Source organism: Meles meles, chromosome 13, assembly GCF_922984935.1.
Source record: "Meles meles chromosome 13, mMelMel3.1 paternal haplotype, whole genome shotgun sequence".
Lineage (NCBI taxonomy): Eukaryota > Metazoa > Chordata > Mammalia > Carnivora > Mustelidae > Meles > Meles meles.
Genome location: NC_060078.1, coordinates 61,203,203 through 61,229,571, shown reverse-complemented (window position 1 = coordinate 61,229,571; position 26,369 = coordinate 61,203,203). Strand labels below are relative to the sequence as shown.

Sequence of the window (26,369 nt, the reverse complement as noted above, 5' to 3'; positions counted from 1 at the left end):
GCTTGTGTGTTTGCTTGCTCTCTAACAAATAAATAAAATTTTTAAAAAAGAATGCTTATTTCAGCATTATTTATAGTGGCTCAAAATAGGCAATCTAAATATTAAATATTAGTAAGAGAAAGATTTTTTAGAAGATTTTATTCATTTGAGAGAGAGAGAACACACACATGGGGGGAGCGGGGTCGGGGGTTGGAAGGGGAGAGGGAGCAACAGATTCCCCAGGACCCTGGGATCATGACCTGAACTGAAAGCAGCCACTTAACCAACTGAGCCACTAGAAAGACTGATAAATCTATACTATGGAAATTACCCCACTTTACTAACGAAAAAAAATCTTACCAGGAACTGAGGGAAGGGAAAATGGTGTATTGTTCCCTAATGATTAGAGTTTCTTCTGGGGTGAAAAAGTTTGGGAAAAAAATGGTGGTGATGACTGTACAACACTGTGAATGTAATTAATATCATTGAATTACATACTTAAAAATGATTAAAATGATAATTTTTTATATTATATGTACTTTACCATAACAAGAGAAAAATATACAAACTTCCAGTTATAAGATATGTAAATTCTGGGCATGTAATGAATAACATTGTAGCTATATTTAAAAATACTACACTGTATATCTGAAAGTTGCTAAAGGGCACCTGGGTGGCTCAGTAGTTAAGTGTCTGCCTTTGGCTCAGGTCATGATCCCAGGGTCCTGGGATAGAGCAGCACATCAGGCTCCGTGCTCAGCAGGAAGCCTGCTTTGCCCTCTCCCACTACTCCTGCTTGTGTTCCCTCTGTTGCTGTGTCTCTCTCTCTCTGTCAAATCAATAAATAAAATAAAATAAAAAGAAAGTTGGTAAAAGAGTAGATCTTAAAAGTCCTCATCACAAGAAAAAAAAAATGAAACCATATGAGGTGATAAGTATTAACTAGATTTAATGTGGTAATCATTTGTAACATATGTATACTAAGTCATTATGTTGTATACCTAAAACTAATGTATGCCAATTATATTTCAATAAAACTGGGGGGAGGGGAGAATCAGAGGGCTAATTATATCATGTACATCTTTCTAAGTTAATACTATTAAGTGAAAAAAGAAAATCCATAGCACATACTCCTATTTTTTTTTTAAGATTTTATTTATTTATTTGACAGAGATCACAAGTAGGCAGAGAGGCAGGCAGAGAGAGAGAAGAAGGGGGAAACAGGCTCCCCGCTGAGCAGAGAGCCCGATACGGGGCTTGATCCCAGGACCCTGGGATCATGACCTGAGCCAAAGGCAGAGGCTTTAACCCACTGAACCACCCAGGTGCCCCCAGGCACCATACTCTTAATTCCCTCCAAAGCATAAAGAAACCAAAGTCCCAAGGAAACCCCCACCTCCTCCGCACTCTGTATAAACTGAGTCGATTAGCATGATGAGTAGCCAGTAATAGTCTTACTTCTCTCCGACAAGGAAACAGATGGCTAGGAGAAACCTTCCGGTATCACCAGCTCACGACCTAAAGCTTGACCACCCCAGGAGAGGCAGGAAATGAAGTGTTGTGGTCAGCCAACAAGGCCTTAGCTCTTACCTATGAGTGCATAGGACAGAAACTTGTTGACAGAGGTGAGCGCCAGTCCAGTGATAGGGCCAGTGGTATCTTCAGAGCGAATCACTTCCAGAAATGGACGGAGGAACACATTGGGCTCAATTTCTGAGAGTTCTGCAAGAAAAGAAACAGAAATGAAGGGATGCCGGGTGCCTGGGTGGCTCAGTCAGTTAACAGTCTGCCTTTGGCTCAGGTCATAATCCAAGGGTCCTGGGATTGAGTCCCACATTGGGCTGCCTATTCAGTGGGGAGTCTGTTTCTCCCTCTGCCTCTGTCTCTTTCTCTCATGAATAAATAAAATATTTTTAAAAAGGAAAGAAATGAAGGGATGCCACCTGACAAAAGCTAGAAAAAGGCCCTTCTTGTCTGTGCCATACAGCTAGAATTCTTTGTTACTGGGTTAATCTTCCTTTCTCTGGATTACTTTACATCAAATCACAGATACTATCATTTTATCTGTAAAATATTTAGTATGTAGCTCAAAGATTAAAAAAAAAAAACCCACAGTATCAGGGCACCTAGGTGGCAGGCAGTCAGGCAACCAACTCTTGGTTTCAGCTCAGGTGGTGATTTCAGGCTTGTGGGATAAAGCCCAGCTTCATGCGTGGCATGGAGTCTGCTTGAGATTCTCTCCCTCACTCTCCTGCCCCTCCTGCATGTGCACTCTTAAATCAATCAATCAATCAATCTTAAAAAAAAAAAAAAAAAAAAAAACCACAGTATCATTATCATGCTTATAAAAGTAGCAATAGGGGTGCCTGGGTGGCTCAGCAGGATAAAGCCTCTGCCTTGGGCTCGGGTCATGATCTTAGGGTCCTGAGATCAAGCCGCCCCACGTATGGCTCTCTGCTCAGCGGGGAGCCTGCTTCCCCCCTCCCAGACCCTGCCTGCTGCTCTGCCTACTTCTGATCTCTCTCTCTGTCAAATAAATAAAATATTAAAAAAAAGAAAAGTAGCAACAGGGGTACCTGGGTGGCTTGGTAAATTAAGCATGCAACTCTTTTTTTTTTTTTTTTAAGATTTTACTTATTTATTTGTCCAAGAGATAGCGAGAGACAGAGGCAGAGGGAGAAGCAGATTCCCTGCATACCAAGGAGCCCCACGAGGCACTTGATCCCAGGGCCCTTGGAGGTCTTGATCTCAGGGTCTTGAATTGAAGCCCCACATTGGCCTTTTCTTTTCTTTTTTAAGATTTTATTTTTTCATTTGAGAGAGAGAGAAAGAGTACGCACACAAGCAGGGGGAGAGGCAGAAGGAGAGGGAGAAGTAGACTTCCCGCTGAGCTGGTAGCCCGACCTGGGGGGAGTCCGACATGGGGGGTGCCCGGCGTGGGGCTCCATCCCAGGACCTGGACATTATAACCTGAGCCAAGGCAGACACGCAACCATCTGAGCTACCCAGGTGCCCCAAGATGGTAAATATATATATATATATATATATATATATATATATATATATATGCATATAAATATTTATATGCATATAAATATATATATTACCATATTTTAACCATATTTTAAATTTTACCATAATTAAAAAATTAACAGTAATTCTTTAACAGAAGCAACTATTGTTGGGTCAATTTTCCATGTCCATTTCACCACTCCTCCTAGTGACATAGATAAAGGTCATCTCAAGTTGGCCAAAGAGGTCCCAGGATGAGCTACTGTCTTTTCTGTCTTCTGCTATTAGGGTCAAGGTCACCTGTCTTAGAGATAAAATTGTAGCATATCCCAGGAAGGTAAGGGAAAACCCTGAGGTTTCTAGTCCCTTCCTGAAAAATAAGCCTAAGAAGAACACAAGGCTGCACAGTCCCTATTTTCGGAGACAGTTTGTAATCTTGGAAGGTCCTAACCACTCTGGCTTCCTTTCTGCCTGGAGCAAACCAAAGGGCTAACTGCTCTGAGATGAAGGAGCAATTCATAATCTTTATTTCACAGATGAGAAAAATAAGGCTTAGATAAACTACATGATTGGCCCCAAATCACAAAGCTAATAAGAGGCAGAGCTGGGATTTGAATGCAGTCTATATACATGGTTTCAAAACTTGTGAAACCATTACATCTATTCTATCTAACTACCAGCACAAACTCCCAAATTTAGAAGGCTTCATTCCAGATCTAAGAAGCAACACTGGACCTGCTCTCTACCCTACTCTATTGAGTTTGTTTTTCTAGAGTCTGCAATGCTTTTATTTTCCAGAGACCAGCTCATTAAAAGGCATCCTAAATTGCCCAGAAAGATTAAGGGACATGGTCAAGGCTGCCCACCTTCAGAAACAAAAGAAAGCTGGGTTTTCTAAGTACTTTCATTTTCATGCAAATGTAGGGAGCTTCCCACGCAATTCCTACCACAACCCCCTTTCAGTAAACATTCCCTGGGCCCGGCTGCTCCTCAGATTAATGCTTTAATTAATTGGCAGATTGGGTAGCATTTTCCAAGCCTGTATGTACAGTGATCACATCAGCTGTATAAAACCTGCTTCTTATCCCCCACCTACCCCCACCTAGAGATGTACAATTTGCAAGAAAAACCTAGAGAAAAACCTTTGTGTGTGTGAGGTAGTAGAGGGCTGGGATGCAAGGAATAGAAATACTAGGAAAAACTGAAATATATCAAATACTTTTGTAAAAGCATATTAAAAAATATAAAGTCATCTAGTCTTGCTGCCTTAGGAACGTTAACTATTATATATGATTTGGTCTGTCACTTAAAATATATGGTCATGGTTGGTACAGTTGAGATATAAAAGTCTAGATGGAAAAATAATCCTTAATTAAGAGGTGGGAAAGGAAACATTTTCTGAGCTTTCATCCAGTTGCTGTAACTATACTTTCTTATGTCTTCCTTCATGGTGAAAGACTAGGGAAATTTCACAGCCATGGCTCGACACTTCCAGAGCCATGTGCACTTTTTAATTTGGTAAAACCAACTCTTTCTGGCATAGTGTTCTATAAATTTTAACACATATATAGATTCCTGCAACCACTGTGACGGTGTGACAATAGGGCTACAGAACAGTTTCATCACCAGAAAACTCCCTTTTGTCTCTTTTTAGTCACACCCTTGTCCCCACTCAAACCCCTGTCAACCACTAATGTATTCTCCATCACCAGTTTTAACAAGGTCATAAAATGAAATTGTACAGTATGTTACTTTTGAGACTGGCTTCTTTCACTCAGCATGATGCCTTCACCTAAACTGCTGATCTATAGTTTGTTCCCTTTTTATTGTTGTGTGGTATTCCACAGCGTGTATGCACCACAGTTCATCCATTCACTAGTTAAAGGGCATTTGGCTTCTCCAGTTTGAGGCAGTTTTGAATAAAGCTGCTATAAACGTTTGTGTACAGGTTCTTGTGTGAAGAACAGCAGTCTGCATTTCTCTAGGATAGACACTCAGGAGTGGGATTTCTGGGTCAAAGGGTAAGTGTATGGTTTAGCTTTATAAGAAATTGCCAAACTGTTTTCCAGAGTTTCCGTATTACTTTGCAGTCCCACCAGCAATGAGAATTCTGGTTTCTCCACGTCCTCTCTGGCACTTGGTATTTTCAGTATTTTTATTTAAGCCATCCTCATAGGCAGGTAATGATATCTTCCATGTGGTTTAAATCTGCATTTCCCCAATGGCTAGTGACACTGAACATCTTTTTCATGTGCTTATTTGCCATCCACATATCCTTTTTGGTCGACGTGTCTGTGTCTGTTCAAGTCTTGACCCCATTTTTTAAGTTGGATTGTTTGTTTTCTTACTGTTGAGTTTAGAGACTTCTTTATTTATTCTGGATTCAGTCTTTTATTGGCAATTCAATGATATACAAATATTTTCTCCCAGTCTATAGCTTGTCTTTTCAATCTCTTAACGGTATCTCTCATAGAACAGACATTTTTACTTTTGATGAAGTCTGGTATATCAATTTTTTTCTTTAGTGCGTTGTGTTTTTGGTGTCATATCTAAGTACTCTTTGCCTAATCCCAGGCTATGAAGATTTTTCCTATGTCTTCCTCTGAAAGATATAAAGGTTTATGTTTTTTTTTTACATCTGTGATCTATTTTGAGTTAATTTTTCTATAATGTGTGAGGTTTGCATGGATGTGTTCCCCCCCCCCCATATGGATGTTTAATTGTTCCAACAACATTTATTGAAAAAAAAAATCTTTCTTCACTGAATTGTCATTGGACTTTGCCAATCATTAACTGGCCTTATTTTTTGAAGTATATTCTGGGTTCTCTGTTTCATTGATCTGTGTGTCTAACTCTCTGAACATAAACGATCTTAATTAACTATATTCAAAGTCTTAAAATCAGGTGATGTAATCCCTCCAACTTTATTATTTTTCAATACTGCTATCAGCATTCTAGCTCCTTTGCCTTTCCATTTCAACATAAATTTGTCTGTATTTACAAAAAATCTTGCCGGGAATTTGACAGGAATTGCACTGAGTCTATAGATTAGTTTGGGAAGAAATGCCATCTTTACAAAGTTGTGCCTCTCAATCCATGGACATGGTAGTTTCTCTATATCTTCTTCATTCCTTTCACCACTGTATTATAGTTTTTAGCATACAGATTCTGTGTTTTGTTAGATGCATATTTTATTTGGTATGTTTGTAAATGGTATTGTGTATCAATTTCAGTTTCCAGAAGTTCATTTTTAGTATATAGAAATGTGACTGATTTTTTTTGTTGTTGTTTTAAATCAGAATATTTATTGTGACCAATCATTGAAATTCTTAAGATGAACTGGATGCTGCGACAGTGGCCCTCTTGGGCTTGGGTGTTATTCCTTCATGGAATCCATGCCTGAATCTGCAGTATACAATTTTGGGATGCCTCATTCAACCAGTTGGGATTTCGTTTTTGTTTTGTTCTGCTTTTATTTATTTATTTTATTTATTTATTTGAGAGAGCGAGCGCGTGCGAGAAAACACATGCATGAGGGGAAGTGGGAGGAGAGAGAGAGAGAAACTAAAGCAGTGTAGAGCCCAGTGCAGGGCGCAATTCCATCACCCAAGATCATGACCTGAGCCAAAAGCAAGAGTCGGATGCTTAACTGAAGGCACCACCAGGTGCCTTAGTATTTCATCTTTTAGCCTTGGCACTCTAGTTATACTTCTCTTCTGCTTGGCAGAATTGCCACATTTGCCATAGGCTGACTTCTGATGGTAGCCACAGTGGCAACACAATGTGTACATCTTACTGAGATGTTTTCCAAATGCTATTCCCTTCATCATTTCATTTGTGCAGCCAAGATCAAAGAGACAAAATGTGATTGATTTTTGTGTGTTGACCTTATTTCCTGTAACCTTATGAAACTCACTTATTAGTTCAAGGATTTTTTTGTTTTTTTGTTTTTGTAGATTCCTTGGGATTGTCTACAGGAACAATTATATGATCTGCAAACAGTTTTATTTCTTCCTTTCCAATTACATGCCACTTGGTGGGACTTCCAGTACTATGAAAGCAGACATTTTTCTTGCTGTCAATTTTAGGGTAAATGCATTCAGTATTTCATGTAAAGTTTGATGTTAGTTTTAAATATTTTTGTAAATCTTTATTATCATGAATGGATTTTATATTTTATCAAATGCCTTTTCATCATCAATTGATATGATCAAGTGATCTTCCCTTTTTAGAATGTTAATATGGTAGATTAACTGATTTTCAGATAGTGAATCATCCTTGCATTCCTAGGATTAAAACTCACTTAGTCTCAGTATATTATCCTTTTACTATATTGGTAGATTCTATTTGCCAATCTTCTACTTCATAAGGTGAAAGAGCTCACTATGGCATGAGAGGCCTGAAGTTGGCAGGAGTGATATGACACCCAAGCTCATCTGTCAAATTAGGTAGTTAGAATCTATGACTGCTAAAATACACTCTTTCTGGCATGTCTATTCTGTGTATCAATGCTTTAAGGAGACTTAGTGATGGCAAACTATAAGAGCTGGACTTTTAAAAAGATTTTTAAGTATTCTCTATACTCAGTGTGTGGCTTGAACTCACAACCCTGTGATCAACAGCCACATGCTCCACCAGCTGAGCCTGCCAGATGCCTCAGAGCTGAAGTTTTTAATTAGCCCACCAAGAACCTTCACTATCACCCTCATTCTCATACCCCTAAAAAAAGAGAATTGGGATATATAAAATTAACTTTTCCAAGAGTCTGGTCTAGGCAGAATTGGAGTTTTGCTCTCTAGGTTCAACTGGTGATTGCTAGGAGCATCAGAGACACTCTAACAGGAACACCAGGTGCAGCTTTTGGTGGTGGAGGGGGACAGATATGGCAGGAGAGACTGTGCTACTAGCAGGGTACCACTAGTGAGGACATTTCTGATTTAACAGGTACCTCTTTGTAAACACGCTTAAAACAAAACAAAACCAAAAAAAGAGCCCTGGAATTTCAATTCGAAAATTCTGTTAAGATGTTCAGATGGTCCTCTAAAACAATGCTTCTCAAACAGTCTGTGGTTAGGGCCAATTTATTTTTTTCCTTTATGTCAATCCACTGCAGACCATCATTTTATAAAGTACAATAAAGGGGTGCCTGGGTGGCTCAGTCGTTAAGCATCTGCCTTCGGCTCATGATCCCAGGGTCCTGGGATCAAGGCCCACGTCGGACTCCTTGCTAAGCAGGAAGCCTGCTGCTCCCTCTCCCACACCCTCTGCTTATGTTTCTTCTCTCACTGTCTAATAAATAAAATTTTTAAAAAATAAAAAAACTATAATAAAATGAACTGCTAGAGAATGAAATTATAAAAACAAAGATATAAAATCCATTTTATTATTAGAATTAACATATATAAAATACTGTCAAGATGTTATAAAAATTTCTAAATGCTTTCCCTCAATTTCTGTATACATTTCATCATGTACTAAGCACAAGTTTGTGAACCCAAAATGGTTTATAGATTATACTTTGAGTAACAGTGCTCTAGAAAAATAAAGCCAAATTTTCAACTGGTCATTCCAGAAAATCCTTCAAATCCTAGGATATTATGGCTAAGATGGGCCCAAAAATAATTTACAAATGAGATAATTTAGATTTAGAAAGCTTGGGGTGCTGGGGTGGCTCAGATGATTAAGTCCCTGCCTTCAGCTCAGGTCATGATCTCCAGGTTCTGGGATCCAGCCCCTTGTTGGGCTCCCAGCTCGGTGGGGAGTCTGCTTCGCTCCCTCCCTCTGCCTCTCACCCTGCTTGTGCTTTCTGTTTCTCTCTCTCTCAAATGAATAAATAAAAACTTAAAAAAAAAAAAGATTGAGAAAGGTTAAGTAATTTGTAAAATGCTAGAAAGTCAGTTAGTATTGGAACCAAGACTAGAATTTGAAGGTACCAGGTGAAAACATAGGCTTTTGAATAGGATTTAGATTCCAGTTGGGCAACTTAATGGCTGTGTAATAGATACTAAATTTATTAAAGCTTGTGTTTTATCACCTGTAAAATAGGTGTTAAAGAATTAAAATAAATTATATTTTAAAATAACAGCAGCTAACATTTACTAAGCATATACTAATGTGTCAGGCACTGTGCTCAGCAATTCACATAAATTTATCTCATTTAATGCATGTAAAGTATATTGTACAATGCATAGAATACAGTAAATGTATAAAATATAACTAAGATAGTATTATTCTAGTTTTTTAGTTCTGGGTCCCAGTCCAGGGTTCTTAATACTGTAAGTTATTTTAAGTCCAGTTTACTTTTTTTTAAGATTTTATTTATTTTATTTTATTTATTTATTTTTAAAGATTTTATTTATTTATTTGACAGTAGAGATCTCAAGTAGGCTGAGAGGCAGGCAGAGACAGGAAGGGAAGCAGGCTCCCTGCTGAGCAGAGAGCCCGATGCGGAGCTCGATCCCAGGACCCTGGGATCATGACCTGAGCTGAAGGCAGAGGCTTTAACCCACTGAGCCACCCAGTGCCCCTAATATTTTATTTATTTTAAAAAGAGAAATAGCATAAGCACACAAGTAAGGGCAGGAGCAGAGGGAGAGAGACAAGCAGACTCCACTCTGAGTATAGAACCTGATGCGGGGCTCGATGCAGGGCTCAAACCCATGACCCTGAGATCATGACCTGAGCTGAAATCAAGAGTTGGACACTTAACTGAATGAGCCACTTAGGCGCCCCAATTCAGTTTTCTCCCTCCCTCCCTTCTTTTTCTTTCTTTGTTTTAAAGATTTTACTTATTTATTTGTCAGAGAGACTGAGAGAGCAAAGCTGTGGGAGGATCAGACAGAGGGAGAAGCAGACTCCTGGCCAAGCAAGGAGTCTGATGCAGGACTTGATCCCAGAACCCTGGGATCATGACCTGAGACGAAGGCAGACACTTAACAACTGAGGCACCCAGGCATCCCTCAGTTTTATTTCTTAAGATCTAAGTAAATATCAAAAACTTCAAAGGTAAGCCTTCTATCTTTGATTACTAAACTACTAAAAGAGATAAAAATTAAGGATAGACACCAAGATAACTAGTGGTTGTTATTTATGTGTGGTGCAATGTGGGATAGCTCTTTCTTTTTTTTAAAGATTTTATTTATTTATTTGTCAGAGAGAGAGGGAGAGAGAGCGAGCAAGCACTGGCAGACAGAGTGGCAGGCAGAGGCAGAGGGAGAAGCAGGCTCCCTGCTGAGCAAGGAGCCCGATGTGGGACTCGATCCCAGGACGCCGGGATCATGACCTGAGCCGAAGGCAGCCGCTTAACCAACTGAGCCACCCAGGCGTCCCTGGGATAGCTCTTTTAATCTGACGGTTTCAGGTTCTCTAAGGTATGCATAGTTATCAGAGAAAGGAAGAGGCTTCCCTTTTTTAAACAAATGAGTGAAATACTCATCCTCTTTTTAGAAGAGATAAAAATAACAATAATAATAGCAGCTACTATTTATTTACCTTGTGCCATGCCCTGTGCTAAGCACCTTATATACCTTATCTCTTCATAATTATCCTCATTTTGAAAATGAAAATTAGACTGGGAAAGAAGATCAACCCACCAGCTAACAAGTGGTGGAAATGAGGATCAAATCCAGGTTCACGTGATTCCAAAATCTGTGCTCCTAGCTATTCAACTCCACTGCTTCCTATGAAGCCAGAATAAAAAAGTTTCTGGTGTTCTGCCTCCTGGCTCAGCCTGCCTGGCAAATGAGATTCAATTGTCTAGATCTTCTTGAGAAGAGTGAGGAAAGCTGTCTGAGTCCTTCAGGGGAAGGTGCCATGATGCTGCTCATAGTAAGCAGGCTGAGTAATTTCACAACCAAGGAGACATCTGACACCGCTGCCAAGCAGCCAAAATTCCCGCCCTGGAAGGCAGTCAACTTCAAGGCACAAACAGTCCAGTAAACAGAGAGTGCAGATCAGGTAGAGGAGTACTCTGAAGGTGACTGGTTCATGTTCCAAGATGGGAAGGAAAAAAAGGAAGGAGTATAAGGAGGGGAAATGCAACTCCTTATTGAAGAAAGAACCCTTAGGATCCTTCTAGGACTACACCACCTGCTTCTAAAACCAAATTTGAGTCCTACTTCTGGCTAGTCAGTGCTGAATAAGAACAATTACAACAAGAATTATTAAACTGTTTCTGGAGAAGCTCATGAACCACTTCAACACCAAGCAAAGGGAAACCCTTTAGAGATGTCTTGGAGGTGTTCCCCTCACAACAGCAGTGAACAGGTGGTTCAACTCCCTATATTATGACATTAAAACAGAAACGTCTCAGTTTGGGCTAGCATCAATCTGAGAATCTGCAGATGTCCCCCAAGTCTCTTGTCTTTCTAGATGATGAGCTGACCTATCCAAAAGGGAATGAATCCTGACGCTGTTTTTCTCTTTTTACGTCGGAGCTGCCACCCTCACTGATAATCTATGCCAAAGGTCTCAACATGTGGCATCAAGCACTGCCCTTAGACAAAAGGGAACACTCTCTTCTTAGCCTATAGGGGAACAGTCACTATCCTCCCATGAGGTGGGGTTCTCCAGCCTGTAGCACCCTTTTCTCATTTGGCCAGCATGGGGCTGGCACATTCCTGAGCCAAAATGCACACATAAGCTGCTTTCCCTGGTAGTGAAGCTCTTCACTCCTGAGTGACTCTTGTCAGGGGCGGTTGGGCATTCTCAATTGGATTACGCTGACAAGGAAAAAGGCCTGTGGTATATTATTTCAACACCATTTGGCTTCAGAAATGCCTGTCTCGACCCTTTGCCCTCAGAGCCTACTTCTCCCTTCTTGCTTTCTAGAGGGTCACCAGCCTGCTCCCATCCTTGCTCTTCATCCTGCAAATACTGGCTCATGTTCCGGGAGACAGAATATCATCATTTGCAAGACGGATCATGTATATAACAGACTGATAAATCAGAGCATGATATAAACAAAAGTCAAGTTCATTTACCCCTCTTGATATTTCTGTATTAAGAGACACAGAACAAAATTACTTGAACATAAAAAACTTCCTGGTTTTTGGCTTTTCTGTTTATGCCTGGACATTTTAAGAAAAAGTTCAGGTCCTCATATTCTACTTCTCTAACTATGTTATACCCAGGTATATTTTTGGTAAAAGTCAAAGTAAGATTGGGAATGATCTACAAATAGAATTTCTGAGATACTGTTAAGTTCAGTAGGAAGAAGCTGTACTCTTTGTGGTCACTAGAGAACATCAAGAGTAGTGGTCCAAAGGATGAGCAAAACTAAACTTTGGTAAAGCCAGAAGCCCCTGAAGTATCTGCCACACCTGTCATGCCTTTATTTCTAAACCTCAAATGGGTACGTGGGGATTTAGGCTTGACTTGAGGAACTGACTTGAAGGAATACTCACAAGGGGCAGCTTGCAGAGAAATTTATTATCTTCCAAGTTTAAGGGTAAACCCAGATAAGCCTTTGCAACCTTGCTCTACACAAGAGGAGAAATAAAATAAAGAAATGCACTCGGTCCAGTCTTGGCCCATCACAGGCAAAACACTTCCCTTTTCTGGCCCATATATTCCTCATCCATAGAGTTTTCCTTAGGGAAGGTGGTGGTGGTGGTGGTAGTTTAACTAAATTCTTTAAGGCTCCTTTAGATTCCTAAAACTTATAAAATGCAAAATACAGTTTGGGAGTAAGTGCACATGAATGCAGACAGTCTGTTACAGAGGAAGCCTGGGGGAAAAGCAAACCCAGTTTGTTTGTTTAAGCTCCTGACAGTAGATCCTCTTTTCTCAGCTATCACCTAAAGTTCCCAGATCTATCTGAAATGCTTAGTTTCTCAAGGCACCTTTAGACTTGGGAGGGGGGTTGATTATCTTTGATATTATGACCCTTAAGAGACAAAATATGATGATGGGTTAATCACTACCACATCTAGGTACAATGTGAATCCATGGGCCTGCAGTGGAAGATAACGGTACCAACCACTTATACTAAGAAAGGCAAATTATTTCTAACACTTGATTCTTCAAAAAAACTCTTTAAGGGGTGCCTGGGTGGTTCAGTTGGTTGGGCAAGTGCCTTCAGCTCAGGTCATGATCCTGGAGTCCTGAGATCGAGTCCTGCTTTGGGCTCCCTGCTCAGTGGGGAATCTGCTTCTCATGCTCTTTCAAATAAATAAATAAAATCTTAAAAACAAAACCCAAAAAACCTCTTTAGGAGTATTCATTTTTTAGGCCAATCCTAGCCCTCAATGGCCAACCCAACCTCAATAGCCAGTTTAGCTTGTTGCCAGGAGCTGCTCCCTACCACCCTTACAAGAAGAATCCTATTTCACTGCCAAGGATAACCACCTTAATTTGACTCAGACATCAGAAACAGCTACACAGATTCTTAGGCATAATTGTTACACATAGATTATTTATTTTATCCTCCCAAAACCCTGAGAAACAGTATTACTCTTCCATTTTATAGATAAAGAAACCAAGGCTTGGGCACCTTAACAGTCCAGTCAGTTAAGCGTCTGACTCTTGATTTCGGCTCAGGTCATAATCTCAGGATGGTGAGATTGAGCACTGAGTCAGGCTCAGCATTGCTGAGTGTGGAGCCTGCTTAAGATTCTCTCTCCTCCTCCCCTACTCGGTCTCTCTCTTAAGGAAAAAAAGAAAGAAAGAGAGGAAGGAAGGAAGGAAGGAAGGGAGGGAGGAAGGAAGGAAGGAAGGAAGGAAGAAATGAGTAAATAAGTCAAGGCACTAGGAGGTTAAGAGACTTGCCCACGATCACACAATAAATGAAAAAGCCAGAATTTAGAGCCAGGTCTTTTCTAGCTTCCAAAGTCTGTACTCTTTTTTTCTTTTTTTAAAGATTTTATTTATTTATTTGACATAGAGAGACACAGCAAGAGAGGGAACACAAGCAGGGGGAGCAGGGAGCCTGATATGGGGCTCGATCCCAGGACCCTGGGATCATTACCCAAGCCCAAGGCAGACACTTAATGACTGAGCCATCCAGGTGCCCCCAAAGTCCATCCTCTTAAACACTGTATTATCTTCTTTAATATTATACCATGCTATTACTGCTAAGGTTTACTACTAGATATATTTATAAACTGCATGAATTGGATGGCAAATAAAAATTTAAAACTCAACTATCCTGGAATTGAAGTTTCTTCTCTACCTTTCCTCCTCCTATCCAATGGCTAGACATTGTTAGCTATTGATTTTAGTACTGCCACACGAATTAAGCATCAGGTTTGCCCAGGTTGCCTCCTAATCCAAAAGGAAGAGTGAGGCCCCTTTAACAAGGCTGGCAGGGCTAAATGAGGCCCAAAGGGACTGGCCTCAAATGTACTGCAGAGGCCAGAGGACAGACTGATCCATCTGTCTTACTGAGAGCAAAGTTTGATGTGTATCAACTCTATAAACACTAGTTTTCTCCTTCTAGAGGAAATTGGCACATATTGAAAGGGAAGCAATTAGGTTGTAACGTACAGGCAAAAGCCAGAGCTGCTCTGGTCCTTCACTCTGCCTTGCCGTTTTCTGCATACATTGTACAAGACCAAGCCCAAACTTAAGCAGGCAATTTGAAAGCCCAGGAGAAATTAAAAACTTCTGTTGCTATACTTTAAAAGAGAACAATTCACCCTAACTTTATGCAGTCATTACACTTGGAGCAACTTTTTCAATCCAAATTCTTCTCACAGTCTTGTAAAAAGTTCCAGTGTTAGATGACAGCAAGAAGAGAAGACAATTACAGGTTTATTATCAATTACCACCCTGTCAGGTCTCCTCTAGGGGCCCTGAATGGGAAGTAAAAGGAAATTAAAAAGAACAAGATTCTTAACTAACATTAGCAAAGTCTACAGATACGGAAAAGACCAAAGGGTCAACAGCCAAAACTTTTGGAGAAGAATCAGAGAGTCTCCAAAGAGTATCAATTACAGGACTGGTAGCAGTCTTTCCCTGTCCCTTAAGTGTACAGAATCCTATTTATTCATTTTTCTCCAACAGCTGAAAATGGTTTCTATGGCAGCAGATCATAAATTCTTAGTGACACTAAGACTAAGGAATCTTATTCTGCCTCAGATTCCCTTTCTGCTAATGGGCTCAAGAACTGGAGAATAACGTACACTTCCCATTTTACAGATGGGGAAAATAATGACACCAAACATGTAATCCATAAGAGCCAGGACAAGTATTCTAACCACTTGCCATTACTGTCTCTAAAGATATATTGCTGGGGGGCGGGGGGCTGGGGGGCTCAGTCACTGAGCGTCTGCCTTCGGCTCGGGTCATGGTCCAGAGGTCCTGGGATTGATCCCCGAGTTGGGCTCCCTGCTCGGTGGGAAGCCTGCTTCTCGCTTTTCCACTTCCCCCCTCCTTGTGTTTACTCTCTCACTGTCTCTCTATCAAATGAATAAATACAATCTTTAAAAAAAAAAAAAAGACATGTCTGTAAGCTGGAGATTGAAAAAGAACATTTTTGGAAACAGCAGTACTCTAAGAAATCACATTATTTGTTCAGAAAGGTACCCAGGGAACCTTTAAGATAGCTGAATCTGGAGAAGCAATCCTGAAAGCATTGGGAAACAACCATGTTCTGAAACATGGGACAGAACCCGAGTTCAGCTAACACCTGTTTCCTCAACAATATCTGTCTATCTAACTGTCTCTTGTTTTATCCCAACTGCACACAATACAAAAGCTGCATTATTCTGGTAAAGTTGCATTCCAGCTCAGAGTGCACAGTTAATGTTTTTTACAGCCCACATGCCTTCTTGTGATGGATGGCCATTTTATAATGAAATACTTTATGCTCAATCAACTCACAAATAATAAGTGTTTCATTACATGGCATTAAAAATAAACCCCAAAATCAGAAAGACTGAGAAAGAAATAAAGAACAGGAGTACAAGGGTGATTCCTGGAAAGAAAGGAGGAATCCAAGAAGGAATCCTCTATAACTCCTTCATTTCTAAAGAAGGCACAGTCCTAAGGAGAATTTGGTCTAAAGAAGGCATTAATTTCAACAGATGATGTTGGAACAAATGGACATCCATAAGCAAAAAAAACCCAACCCCCCACCAAACCAACCAACCAAACAAAAAAACCTCCATGCAAACCTCACACATTGAAAATTTAACTCAAAATAGATCACAGATGTAAAAAAAAAAAAGCGTGAACCTTTATATCTTTCAGAGGAAGACATAGGAAAAATCTTCATAGCCTGGGATTAGGCAAAGAGTACTTAGATATGACACCAAAAACACAATGCGCTAAAGAAAAAAAATTGAGGGACGCCTGGGTGGTTCAGTTGGTTAAGCGGCTGCCTTCGGCTTAGGTCATGATCCCAGTGTCCTGGAATCGAGTCCCATATGGGGCTCCTTGCTCGGGAGGGAGCCTGCTTCTCCCTCTGCCTCTGCCTACCTCTCTGCCTACTTGTGATCTTTCTCTCTCTGTCTCTCTCTGACAAATAAATAAATAAAAATCTTAAAAAAAAAAAGAAAAAAATTGATATACCAGACTTCATCAAAAGTAAAAATGTCTGTTCTATGAGAGATACCGTTAAGAGATTGAAAAGACAAGCTATAGACTGGGAGAAAATATTTGTATATCATTGAATTGCCAATAAAAGACTGAATCCAGAATAAATAAAGAAGTCTCTAAACTCAACAGTAAGAAAACAAACAATCCAACTTAAAAAATGGGGTCAAGACTTGAACAGACACAGACACGTCGACCAAAAAGGATACGTGGATGGCAAATAAGCACATGAAAAAGATGTTCAGTGTCACTAGCCATTGGGGAAATTTAAACCACATGGAAGATATCATTACCTGTCTATGAGGATGGCTTAAATAAAAATACTGAAAATACCAAGTGCCAGAGAGGACGTGGAGAAACCAGAATTCTCATTGCTGGTGGGACTGCAAAGTAATACGGAAACTCTGGAAAACAGTTTGGCAATTTCTTATAAAGCTAAACATACACTTACCCTTTGACCCAGAAATCCCACTCCTGAGTGTCTATCCTAGAGAAAGGCAGACTGCTGTTCTTCACACAAGAACCTGTACACAAACGTTTATAGCAGCTTTATTCAAAACTGCCTCAAACTGGAGAAGCCAAATGCCCTTTAACTAGTGAATGGATGAACTGTGGTGCATACACGCTGTGGAATACCACACAACAATAAAAAGGGAACAAACTATAGATCAGCAGTTTAGGTGAAGGCATCATGCTGAGTGAAAGAAGCCAGTCTCAAAAGTAACATACTGATGTAATGAACAGAAGGGCCATCTGTACCCCAGTGTTCATAGCAGCAATGGCCACAATCGCCAAACTGTGGAAAAAGCCAAGATGCCCTTCAACAGATGAATGGATTAAGAAGGTATGGTCCATATATACAATGGAGTATTATGCCTCCATCAGAAAGGATGAATACCCAACTTCTGTATCAACATAGATGGGACTGGAGGAGATTATGCTGAGTGAAATAAGTCAAGCAGAGAGAGTCAATTATCATATGGTTTCACTTACTTGTGGAGCATAAGGAATAACACAGAGGACATTGGGTGAAGGAGAGAAGTGAGTTGGGGGAAATCGGAGGGGGAGACAAACCATGAGAGACTGTGGACTCTGAGAAACAAACTGAGGGTTTTGGAGGGGAGGGGAGTGGGGGATTGGGAGGGCCTGGTGGTGGTTATTAAGGAGGGTACGTACTGCATGGAGCACTGGGTGTGGTGCATAAACAATGAATTTTGGAACACTGAAAAAAATTAAATTTAAAAAAGTAACATACAGTACGATTTCATTTTATGACCTTGCTAAAACTGTGGTGATGGCAAATACATCAATGGTCGACAAGGGTTGGAGTGGGAAGGAGGATGTGACTACAAAGAGACAAGAGGGAGTTTTCTGGGGAGAGGAAACTCTTTTGAATTCTGATTGTTACAGTGGTTACAGGGATCTATGTCTTAAAATTCATACAAACTGGGGGCACCTGAGTGGCTCAGTCAGGCAAGTGTCTGGCTTTGTGCTCAGCGGGGAGTCTCTGGGAGCTTCTCCCTGTCCTCCTCCCTCTGCTCCTTCCCCCACTTGCACACGCATGCACATGCTCGCTCTCTCAAACAAATAAATCTTTAAAATTCATACAATTGTATACTAAAAACAGTTAATTGTACTATGACAATTAAAAGAAGAAAATATATCTATTGAAAGAATCGTAGTCTATTAGTCTCATCCTAGCTCATACCAAGAATGGCATTGATAGGATGCAGTCCAACAGCAGGCCCTGCCTTTCGAGATTGAGGTCTAAAGATACCCAGATTAGGAATGGCCACCTACAAAGACTGACCTAAATTCAGAAATGCCTTTTCCTATCAAGGATTTGTGGAAAGGCTAGACTAGCATGGGGAACCTATTTCTTCTCTCCCTGGACTCTTCTAGTAAGTATTAGGAAAGATTTAGAATTGGGACATATTCTTTCAAAATCTTCAGTTGAAGCTGCCCTTTAATGACAGACCTCACTTCTGTTAACTTCAACCCCACTGAGCATGGTTAGAAAAACTACTGCTTCAGTATTTTAAGTCATTTGCCTTTGGGAACCTGCACCCTAACCTTCAGTTTCTTGCTTTAACCTCTGAGAACTAGTTCCCAAGGCCTAGGTAAGATGAAGGCATTAAAACATAGAGAAATAGGGGTGTGCAGGTGGCACAATTGGTTAAGCATCTGCCTTAGGTCATGATTTCCTGGTCCAGGGATTGAGCCCCACCTTGGGCTTCCTGTACAGCAGGGAGTCTGCTTCTCTTTCTCCCTCTCCTCACTGCTCATTCACTCTCACTCTCTCTCAAATAAATAAAATCTTTGAAAAAAAAAATAGAGAGAAATAGTTTACCAGGGAATAATTTGTCTCCCATAATATTTGACATATAGCATACAGAATCTTACCCAGCTAAAGGCCCTTAGCAATATGGATATCGCTAAGGAAGTGCTGACTTTCGCACACAGTTTCAAGGAGAGGCATGGGACTAAGAAGCCAGGTAAGGAAGGGCTTTCATCTGGGACACAGACTAATTATCCCATGCTCAAGAAGCACTTGGGACACTAAAGACCCCTCTCTCCTACATGAAGATGTACACTTACCTGCTTCAAATGTATCAAGTCACAGTACATATACTATTTTGTAGCCATGTCTTGCAAGCAAAAGTCTCTAATCCAGTATCCATTAGATTAGGTCTGAATTCTGTTGGCCAAGTCCCAGCCTCTCAGGGGGTTGGCATCAAATAGGGAGGCTGGAGTAGGGTTTCAAACACCTGTTTCAGCTTTTTAAGTGTCCAATTCAGGCCACTGTGCTCTGGCAGCAGGGACCCTGATGATGTGGGTTCTCTTCTCCTGCCAAATCCTCAACTTAAAGAGCCTAGCTCCTCAGGGGAGAAAAGAGGTGGACTGGGGGTCACTGCCATTTTGAAAAACTATTTGTTTTAAAGTTAAACACACATCTACATTATGATCCAGCAATTTCACTCTTAAGTATTTATCCAAGAGAAACTAAGACATACATTCACAAAAAGACTTGTATAGGAATATTTATAGCAGCCTATTCATAACGGACAAAAACTAGAAAAAATTCAAATGTCCTTCAGTAAGAGAATGAATAAATTCTCTGTATTCATACAATTGAAAACTATTCAGCAAAACAAAATAAATCAAAACAAACAAAACCAAGTGATACATGCAACAACAGGGATGAATTAAAAAAAAATGTGCTAACGTTTTGCATGGAGCACTGGGTGTTGTGCAAAAACAATGAATACTGTTACGCTGAAAAAATAAATAAAATGGAAAAAAAAATGTGCTAAGTGAGAAAAAGCTAGATATGAGAGTATATCCTATGATTCCAACTATATGAAACCCCAAAACAAAACTAATCAATGGTAATAGAACACAGAAGATGGTTTTGTGTGTGTTAGGGGTAACTTAAAGGGGGCACGAGGAAACTTTCTGGGGTAATGAAAATGTTCTGTATCTTTTTTATTTTTCTTCTATGATGATTATAATGTGTTCATATAATTTTCAAAATTTATTAACTAAACACCTAAGTTCTATACATTCTATTGTATATTAATTATACCTCAACTTGAAAAAGGAAAAGAGCTAGGAATCTGGGGTAAGCCTCCCCTACATGGCATTATTTGGGAGAATGAAGATTTAGAACAGAAGAAACAAATTTACTTCCCAACTCACCATTCTGGGAGCAGAGGCTCAACAGCCAGCTAAGCTGCCACCTCAGTGCCCCTTGGCCAACCTTTGGGGAAAGAAGAGATTTTCAGGTGGTAACTGATATACCTTCAATGGGGCCCTCTTGTTTCCCAAAGGAGTATCACTGAAATGTCTTCAACAGTGTTTACTTCCCATTGCTATAAGTATAATCAGGTTTCAATTTAGAAGAAGAAAGTTCATATATGACAAAAACTAGGCCCTTAGTAATTACAACTCAGTCTTCAAAAAAATTAAATTATAATCAGACTAATGACAAGTCAGCCCTCCAATTTCAGAACTGCCACTACTCTGTCATGAGGCCTTGCATAAGACATGACCTCTAAGCCACAGTTCTCTATGCAATGGACTAGATGACTTCTATGTTTCATTTTAACTCTACCACTGCATGATTTTATAATTCTTTTAAGTTCATGTGGCCTTCAGGATCAGATGGGAAAGGCAAGTCTTGTAATCCTTCTCAGCATTATTACACAGACTCATCCTTTAGCTTAATGAGAACCTCCAGAGAGATTCCACAGATCATGTGAAACAGTGTCTCCTCTCTAACACAGAGTTAGAGAGAAAAGCAACAAATCTACGATGTGAGAAGCTGCTTAAATGGCAAACACAGCATGGCACAGGTTAAAGAAAAATACCCTCAAAATCCAGTAGGAAGAGTGGAGAAGTAAAACAAACAAACATGTATTGATACCTATTATATGCAAGGTATGCATTGTACTAATAAGTACCTTGCACACACACATCATCTCATTAATCCTCACAAGAATCTTGTAAGACAAATTTTTAATCTTCATCTTATAGATAAAAAAATGGAGGTTCAAGTAAGTCCAAGTAACCGTCCAAGACCACCCAATGGCAGAAACGGGATCTGAACCCAGGTCTATTCAACTCCAAAGTTTATGCTTTTTTCCACAACAATTTGGCAGGAAATAAGTTGGAGAGCCTAGATCTTCAAGGGGCCCTATGAAACCCTAGCATTTTCTCCTTGCAAATAATTCATTTCATGTATCTTTGGTAGCCCTTGGCACTACACAGAAAAAAGGGTTAAACCTACAGTTAGAAAGAGGAAATTCCCTGGAAAATTGAAACACATGCTGTGGCTCTGACTAAATTTCACACCCGTTCTGTTGAGCAACATCCATAATGTGTGAGAAGATTCCTCCCCCACCCACCCACCCCCTTCCCAACCCCCATCTTTTGCGCATTCCATCACCTGCTGCCTTCCTTCAGACCAAGCTGAGGGGGAGGAAGGGAGGAAGACTATACATCTTTGCTTGGTGCATATTTAAGCCAGAAGTTAGTAACCGCAGGGTGGGAAGAAGTACTACATGAAAAAAGAAGAGGAATAACACTTTCTTTGATTTTTACTTGAACCAGCATAGGAGGGAGCTCTTATGATAAGCCATAATGAGGGAAGAGGTTGGACTTCTGCTGGGGAGGAAAGGGGGAGGCTGTCCTTCCTGGAGAGTAGGCAGGATTCAGGAGGAACAAGGCCAATTTACACCTGTCCCCTTGTCTGGTATTTCATGCTCAAGCAAACTCTGTATTTCTGTCCATGAGAGTTATGCCTCACCAAGGAGAACAAATGGGAAGGTAGAAACATTTTTCTTTCTCCTCTGCTACCCGCTTCAACCAGATTCCAGCTTATATAATGAATATAGTTATTTGGTACTGTTAGTTGACTAGACAAAAGATGCTTATGGGAACCTAAGAGTTTAGGGTAGCTACTTGGTATAAAAGAAGAAATTCAAAAGAAGATAGGAACAAATTCCATTATTGTAATTAGTCCCAAAGCTAGTCCCATAAAGTGCTACCCCTCATATGCCCTTTCTCCAATCAAGAGGTAGACCTTATGTCTGGTCCCCTTGAATCTGGTCTATGAGTACTTTGACAGATACAATGTAGAAGAAATGACAATCTGGGATTTCCACATCCAAGCACTAAAATGGCCTTGAAGTTTCCATTTCTTCCATTTTGGACATCTGAACTGCCATATACAAAGTCTAAGCTACGCTATGGAAGAGAGAGGTCATGAGGAAAAGCCCTGGAGACTGAGGCATCACATCAAAAGAAGCCACAGGGTGCCAGACATCGAAGCCACAGCCAGGCTGAATGAAACCACAGAGGAGACCCCAAGTGAGACTATTAGAAGAACTGCCCAGCTGGGCCCTAGTCAACCATGGAATTGTGAGGCAAAATAAAATGTTTGTTGTTTTAAGCCACAAAATTTTGGAGCAGTTCGTTATACAGCAATAGATAACTGAAACAGCTGGCTTTTGCTAAAAATGAAGCTAGTAGTTCTTTGACCTGGGCAAGTAACATAAACTGTATTGCAGGAATACAGAAAAATCTACCCCATCTTAGTTAAAATAAAGATGAATTTATAGGGGCATCTGGGTGGCTCAGTGGGTTAAAGCCTCTGCCTACGGCTCAGGTCGTGATCTCAGGGTCTTGGGATCAAGCCCTGCATCGTGCTCTCTGCTCAGTGGGGAGCCTGCTTTCTCCCCTCTCTCTTTCTCTCTCTCTCTCTCTGCCTGCCCCTCTGCCTACTTGTGATCTCTATCAAATAAATAAATAAATAAAATATTTTAAAAAATGAATTTATAGTGGAGGTAGAGGGGGAGTCCCATTATCATTAGCAACTGAAAATAAAAATACCGAAGAACAGGGGCGCCTGGGTGGCTCAGTGGGTTAATGCCTCTGCCCTCAGCTCGGGTCATGGTCCCAGGGTCCTGGGATAGAGCCCTCAGTCTGGCTCTCTGCTCAGCGGGGAGCCTGTTTCCCCCTCCCTCTCTGCCTGCCTCTCTGCCTACTTGTGATCTCTGTCTGTCAAATAAATAAAAAAAATAAAAAACAAACAAAAAAAGAACCCCTAAGAATAAATTTAAGAAATTTATGGCACAAAAATAGGGGGACAAAGAACCTACAAATTTTACTAGAGTCACAAAAGAAGTCTTGAACAAATGAAGAAGCCATAGCATGTTCTTGGGTGGGAAGGCCAAATATAAAGATGCCAATCTTCCTCTTCCTCATGCTAACTCATGTTTTTTCTTTTTTTTTTTTTTAGGATTTTATTTATTCATTTGACAGAGAGACAGCGAGAGAGGGACACAAGGAAGGGGCTTGGGAGAGCAAGAAGCAGGCTTCCTGCTAAGCAAGGAGCCCTACGCTGCATGGCTCAATGCCAGGACCCTGGGATCATGACCTGAGCCCAAGGCAGATGCTTAACGAATGAGCCATCCAGGCGCCCCCTAACTCATGTTTTTGAATCAAAATCCCAATGGAAATTTTAAAAAGATCTTAAGTGACTTTGTATATGAAAGAAAAGCCATATTAGGATAGCCAGAATATTTTTTAAAATAGTAAACTAATGACAGAAGATTTGCAATATCATAAAAATGTATGATAAAGCTCTAACAAATAAACAAGTATACTACTAACAAAAGAATAGGCAGGACAATGTAGAGTATATTATATACGATGAAAAAAGAATATTCAATGAATAGCCCTGTAACACACAGTTAATTAATATGGGGTAAACGTTAAATTCCTATTTCATTCCACTTGATAAAATAAATTCTATTTGATTAAAGGAAGATATTAATTCACTAGACAAATATTTATGAGCACCAACTTTGTGCCAATCACTGGAGTGTATAATAGAAATATAGTGGTGAACAATGCAATGCAATTCCTGCTCCCCGTTACCCCATGGAGTTTCCTGTGTAGTAGAAGAGAAAGACATAGGCAAGGGCTCACACAAATATTATGAAGAAGTTCAAGGTGCTAAGAGTGTTCAAAAGTAAAATATAAAAACTGAAATACATAATAGGTAGAATAAAGTGGACCTGAGGTGAAAACAAAGTAGTGAATGAGATTCATCAACATAGTCTTAGCAGAAGAAAAGGAAATGGAAGCAGGGCTGAAAAGGCTGAATACAATGAAGTGCCTTTAAAGAGAAGCACCAATGAAGAACAAGCTCTGAAATGGAAGGACCAGGTAGAAGACAAGAAAACAGGAGGACCAGTTCAGAAAACAAACAAACAAACAAACAAACAACAAAAAACAAAAAAAAAAAGGAAGAAGGGGAAATCGCTGAAGAACTAATATGAGATCATCCCTTAAAATAAAATAATATGATTTTCTAGATCAAAAGGACCCTCACTAAGAACACAGCACAATGAATAAAGAGACCCACACCAAGTGTTTTAGAACACTGGGAACAAAGAGCCTATTAAAAAAAAAGTCTAGTTCAAATACAGAGGATTAAGAATCAATATGGCACCAGACTACTCAAGGTCAACACTAGAAATGAGAAGACAAAGAAGCTACCACATTCTGAATAAAAAATCCTTTCTATACTAGAATTCTCTATTATGTCAAATCATCAATCTAGTGTCAGTATGGAATAAAATAGTTATAGATATGCAGGGTCTAAAGAAAAGTACATCCAGGTATCGTTTCTCAAAGACTTTGGAGCACTTTTTTTTTTTTTTTTTTTTTTTTTTAGCCAAAATGAGAGAATAAACCAAGATAAAAAGTGGACATGCAATCCAAGAACATGGAGTCTAGAGAAAAGTGGAGGGAAGTTCCATTCAGAGAGCAACTTATGTAGAATGGAAGAAGAGGGCAAGAGGTTCTGAGAAGTCTCTAGGAAGAGATAAAAGGGGAATAGAAGAGCTGTGTATTTGATCATGTGGGAAAACAGTATTCAGAGAGTTTTGAGAACTGTACTGTAGAGCTTGAGAAGAAATAGTGATGGTAACATAGAAAACTAAGCACAGTTTTTGAATAGGAAGAAATATTTGACTAGGTAGTGATAATACTTCAGATCTAATAAAGTAAAGACTGAATATTGGTTTAACCAGTTGGAGAGATGACTATATTGGGAAGATGAAGGAAAGGAAAATGGAAACATGAAGTACTACAAAAAGTGTTCTCTCTCATCTATGAGAAAGAAGTCAACAGACACTGCTTCAAATACAAAAATTCCATTTTAAAGAAAGGTGGACCAGCATATTATTTAGAAATATAGAAGTAAATATCTTTTTTTTTTTAGTTTTATTAATTTATATATTTGACAGAGAAATTGTGAGAGAGGGAACACAAGCCAGGGGGAAGTGGGAGGGGGAGAAGCAGGCTCCCCACGGAACAGGGAGCCTGATGAGGTACTCAACCCCAGGACATGACCTGAGCTAAAGGCAGACACTTAACAGACTGAGCCACTCAGGCATCCCTAGATCCTGTTTTCTAAGAATGTGCAACGATGTGGGAAAATCCCCATAATACAACAAAAGAAAAAAGCAAGAGGCCAAATAAAAACATAAAATATGGTCCCAATTTTGCTGAAGGGTGTTACTTTGTGTATGTGTGCATGTACATATATAAAAAAAGAGATAATAATTATTTCTAGATGATTGGACTATGAATGGTTTTTATTTCCTTTTTATACTACTTTCTATTTCCCAAATTTTTCTATGTGAAATACATTATGTAATTTTGAATGTTGTTTTTAATATTCTTAAAAAGTTAGTTGGAAAAAAGGGAGAATTCGGCAGCTTAAATCAGAGAGTGTGATGGAATATTACTACTGTCCGAGTAAACTGTCACTTACCCAAAACTTAATGTATGAAGATTGATTTTATTGTTCATAAACAGCTGAGGATGAGGTTTTACTGTAATATTCTATTTTTAGAAAATTAAAAATAATCATAAACACTTTGCACTTGAGGGGCACCTGAGTGGCTCAGTCGGTTAAGCGTCTGCCTTCAGCTCAGGTCATGATCCCAGGGTCCTGGGACTGAGCCCCGAATTGGGCTCCCTGCTTAGCAGGAAGTCTGCTTCTCCCTCTCCTATTCCCTCTCCTTGTATTCCCTCTCTCGCTGTATCTCTCTCTCTGTGTCAAATAAATAAATAAAATCTTTAAAAAAACAAAACACTTTGCACTTGTAAGATCACTGAAATAATACCACCCTATCTGGATTCAAATCCCTCATCTTTCCCTTCAACAAGTACTATTTTGTACCTCCTGTGGGACCTGGTCCTATGCTGAACTTTGGAGATACAAAGATGAACAACCTACAGTTCTTATTTACAGACTATAGACT

The 26,369-nt window shown here is 39.8% G+C and overlaps 1 protein-coding gene across 11 annotated transcripts in view; it reads right to left on the bottom strand.

Annotated features, from left to right (window-relative positions):
* GBF1 (golgi brefeldin A resistant guanine nucleotide exchange factor 1) overlaps nucleotides 1–26,369 on the bottom strand; it is a 122,990-nt gene that overhangs the window by 31,864 nt on the left and 64,757 nt on the right. For all 11 annotated transcript variants that reach the window (XR_006821227.1, XR_006821228.1, XM_046027026.1 and 8 more), the window contains exon 4: nucleotides 1,570–1,701. Coding sequence is in view for 9 of the 11 variants with exons in the window: in XM_046027026.1 (XP_045882982.1) it covers nucleotides 1,570–1,701 (132 nt within the window). In the remaining 2 variants the exon portion in view is untranslated. The remainder of the gene's footprint in view (nucleotides 1–1,569; nucleotides 1,702–26,369) is intronic.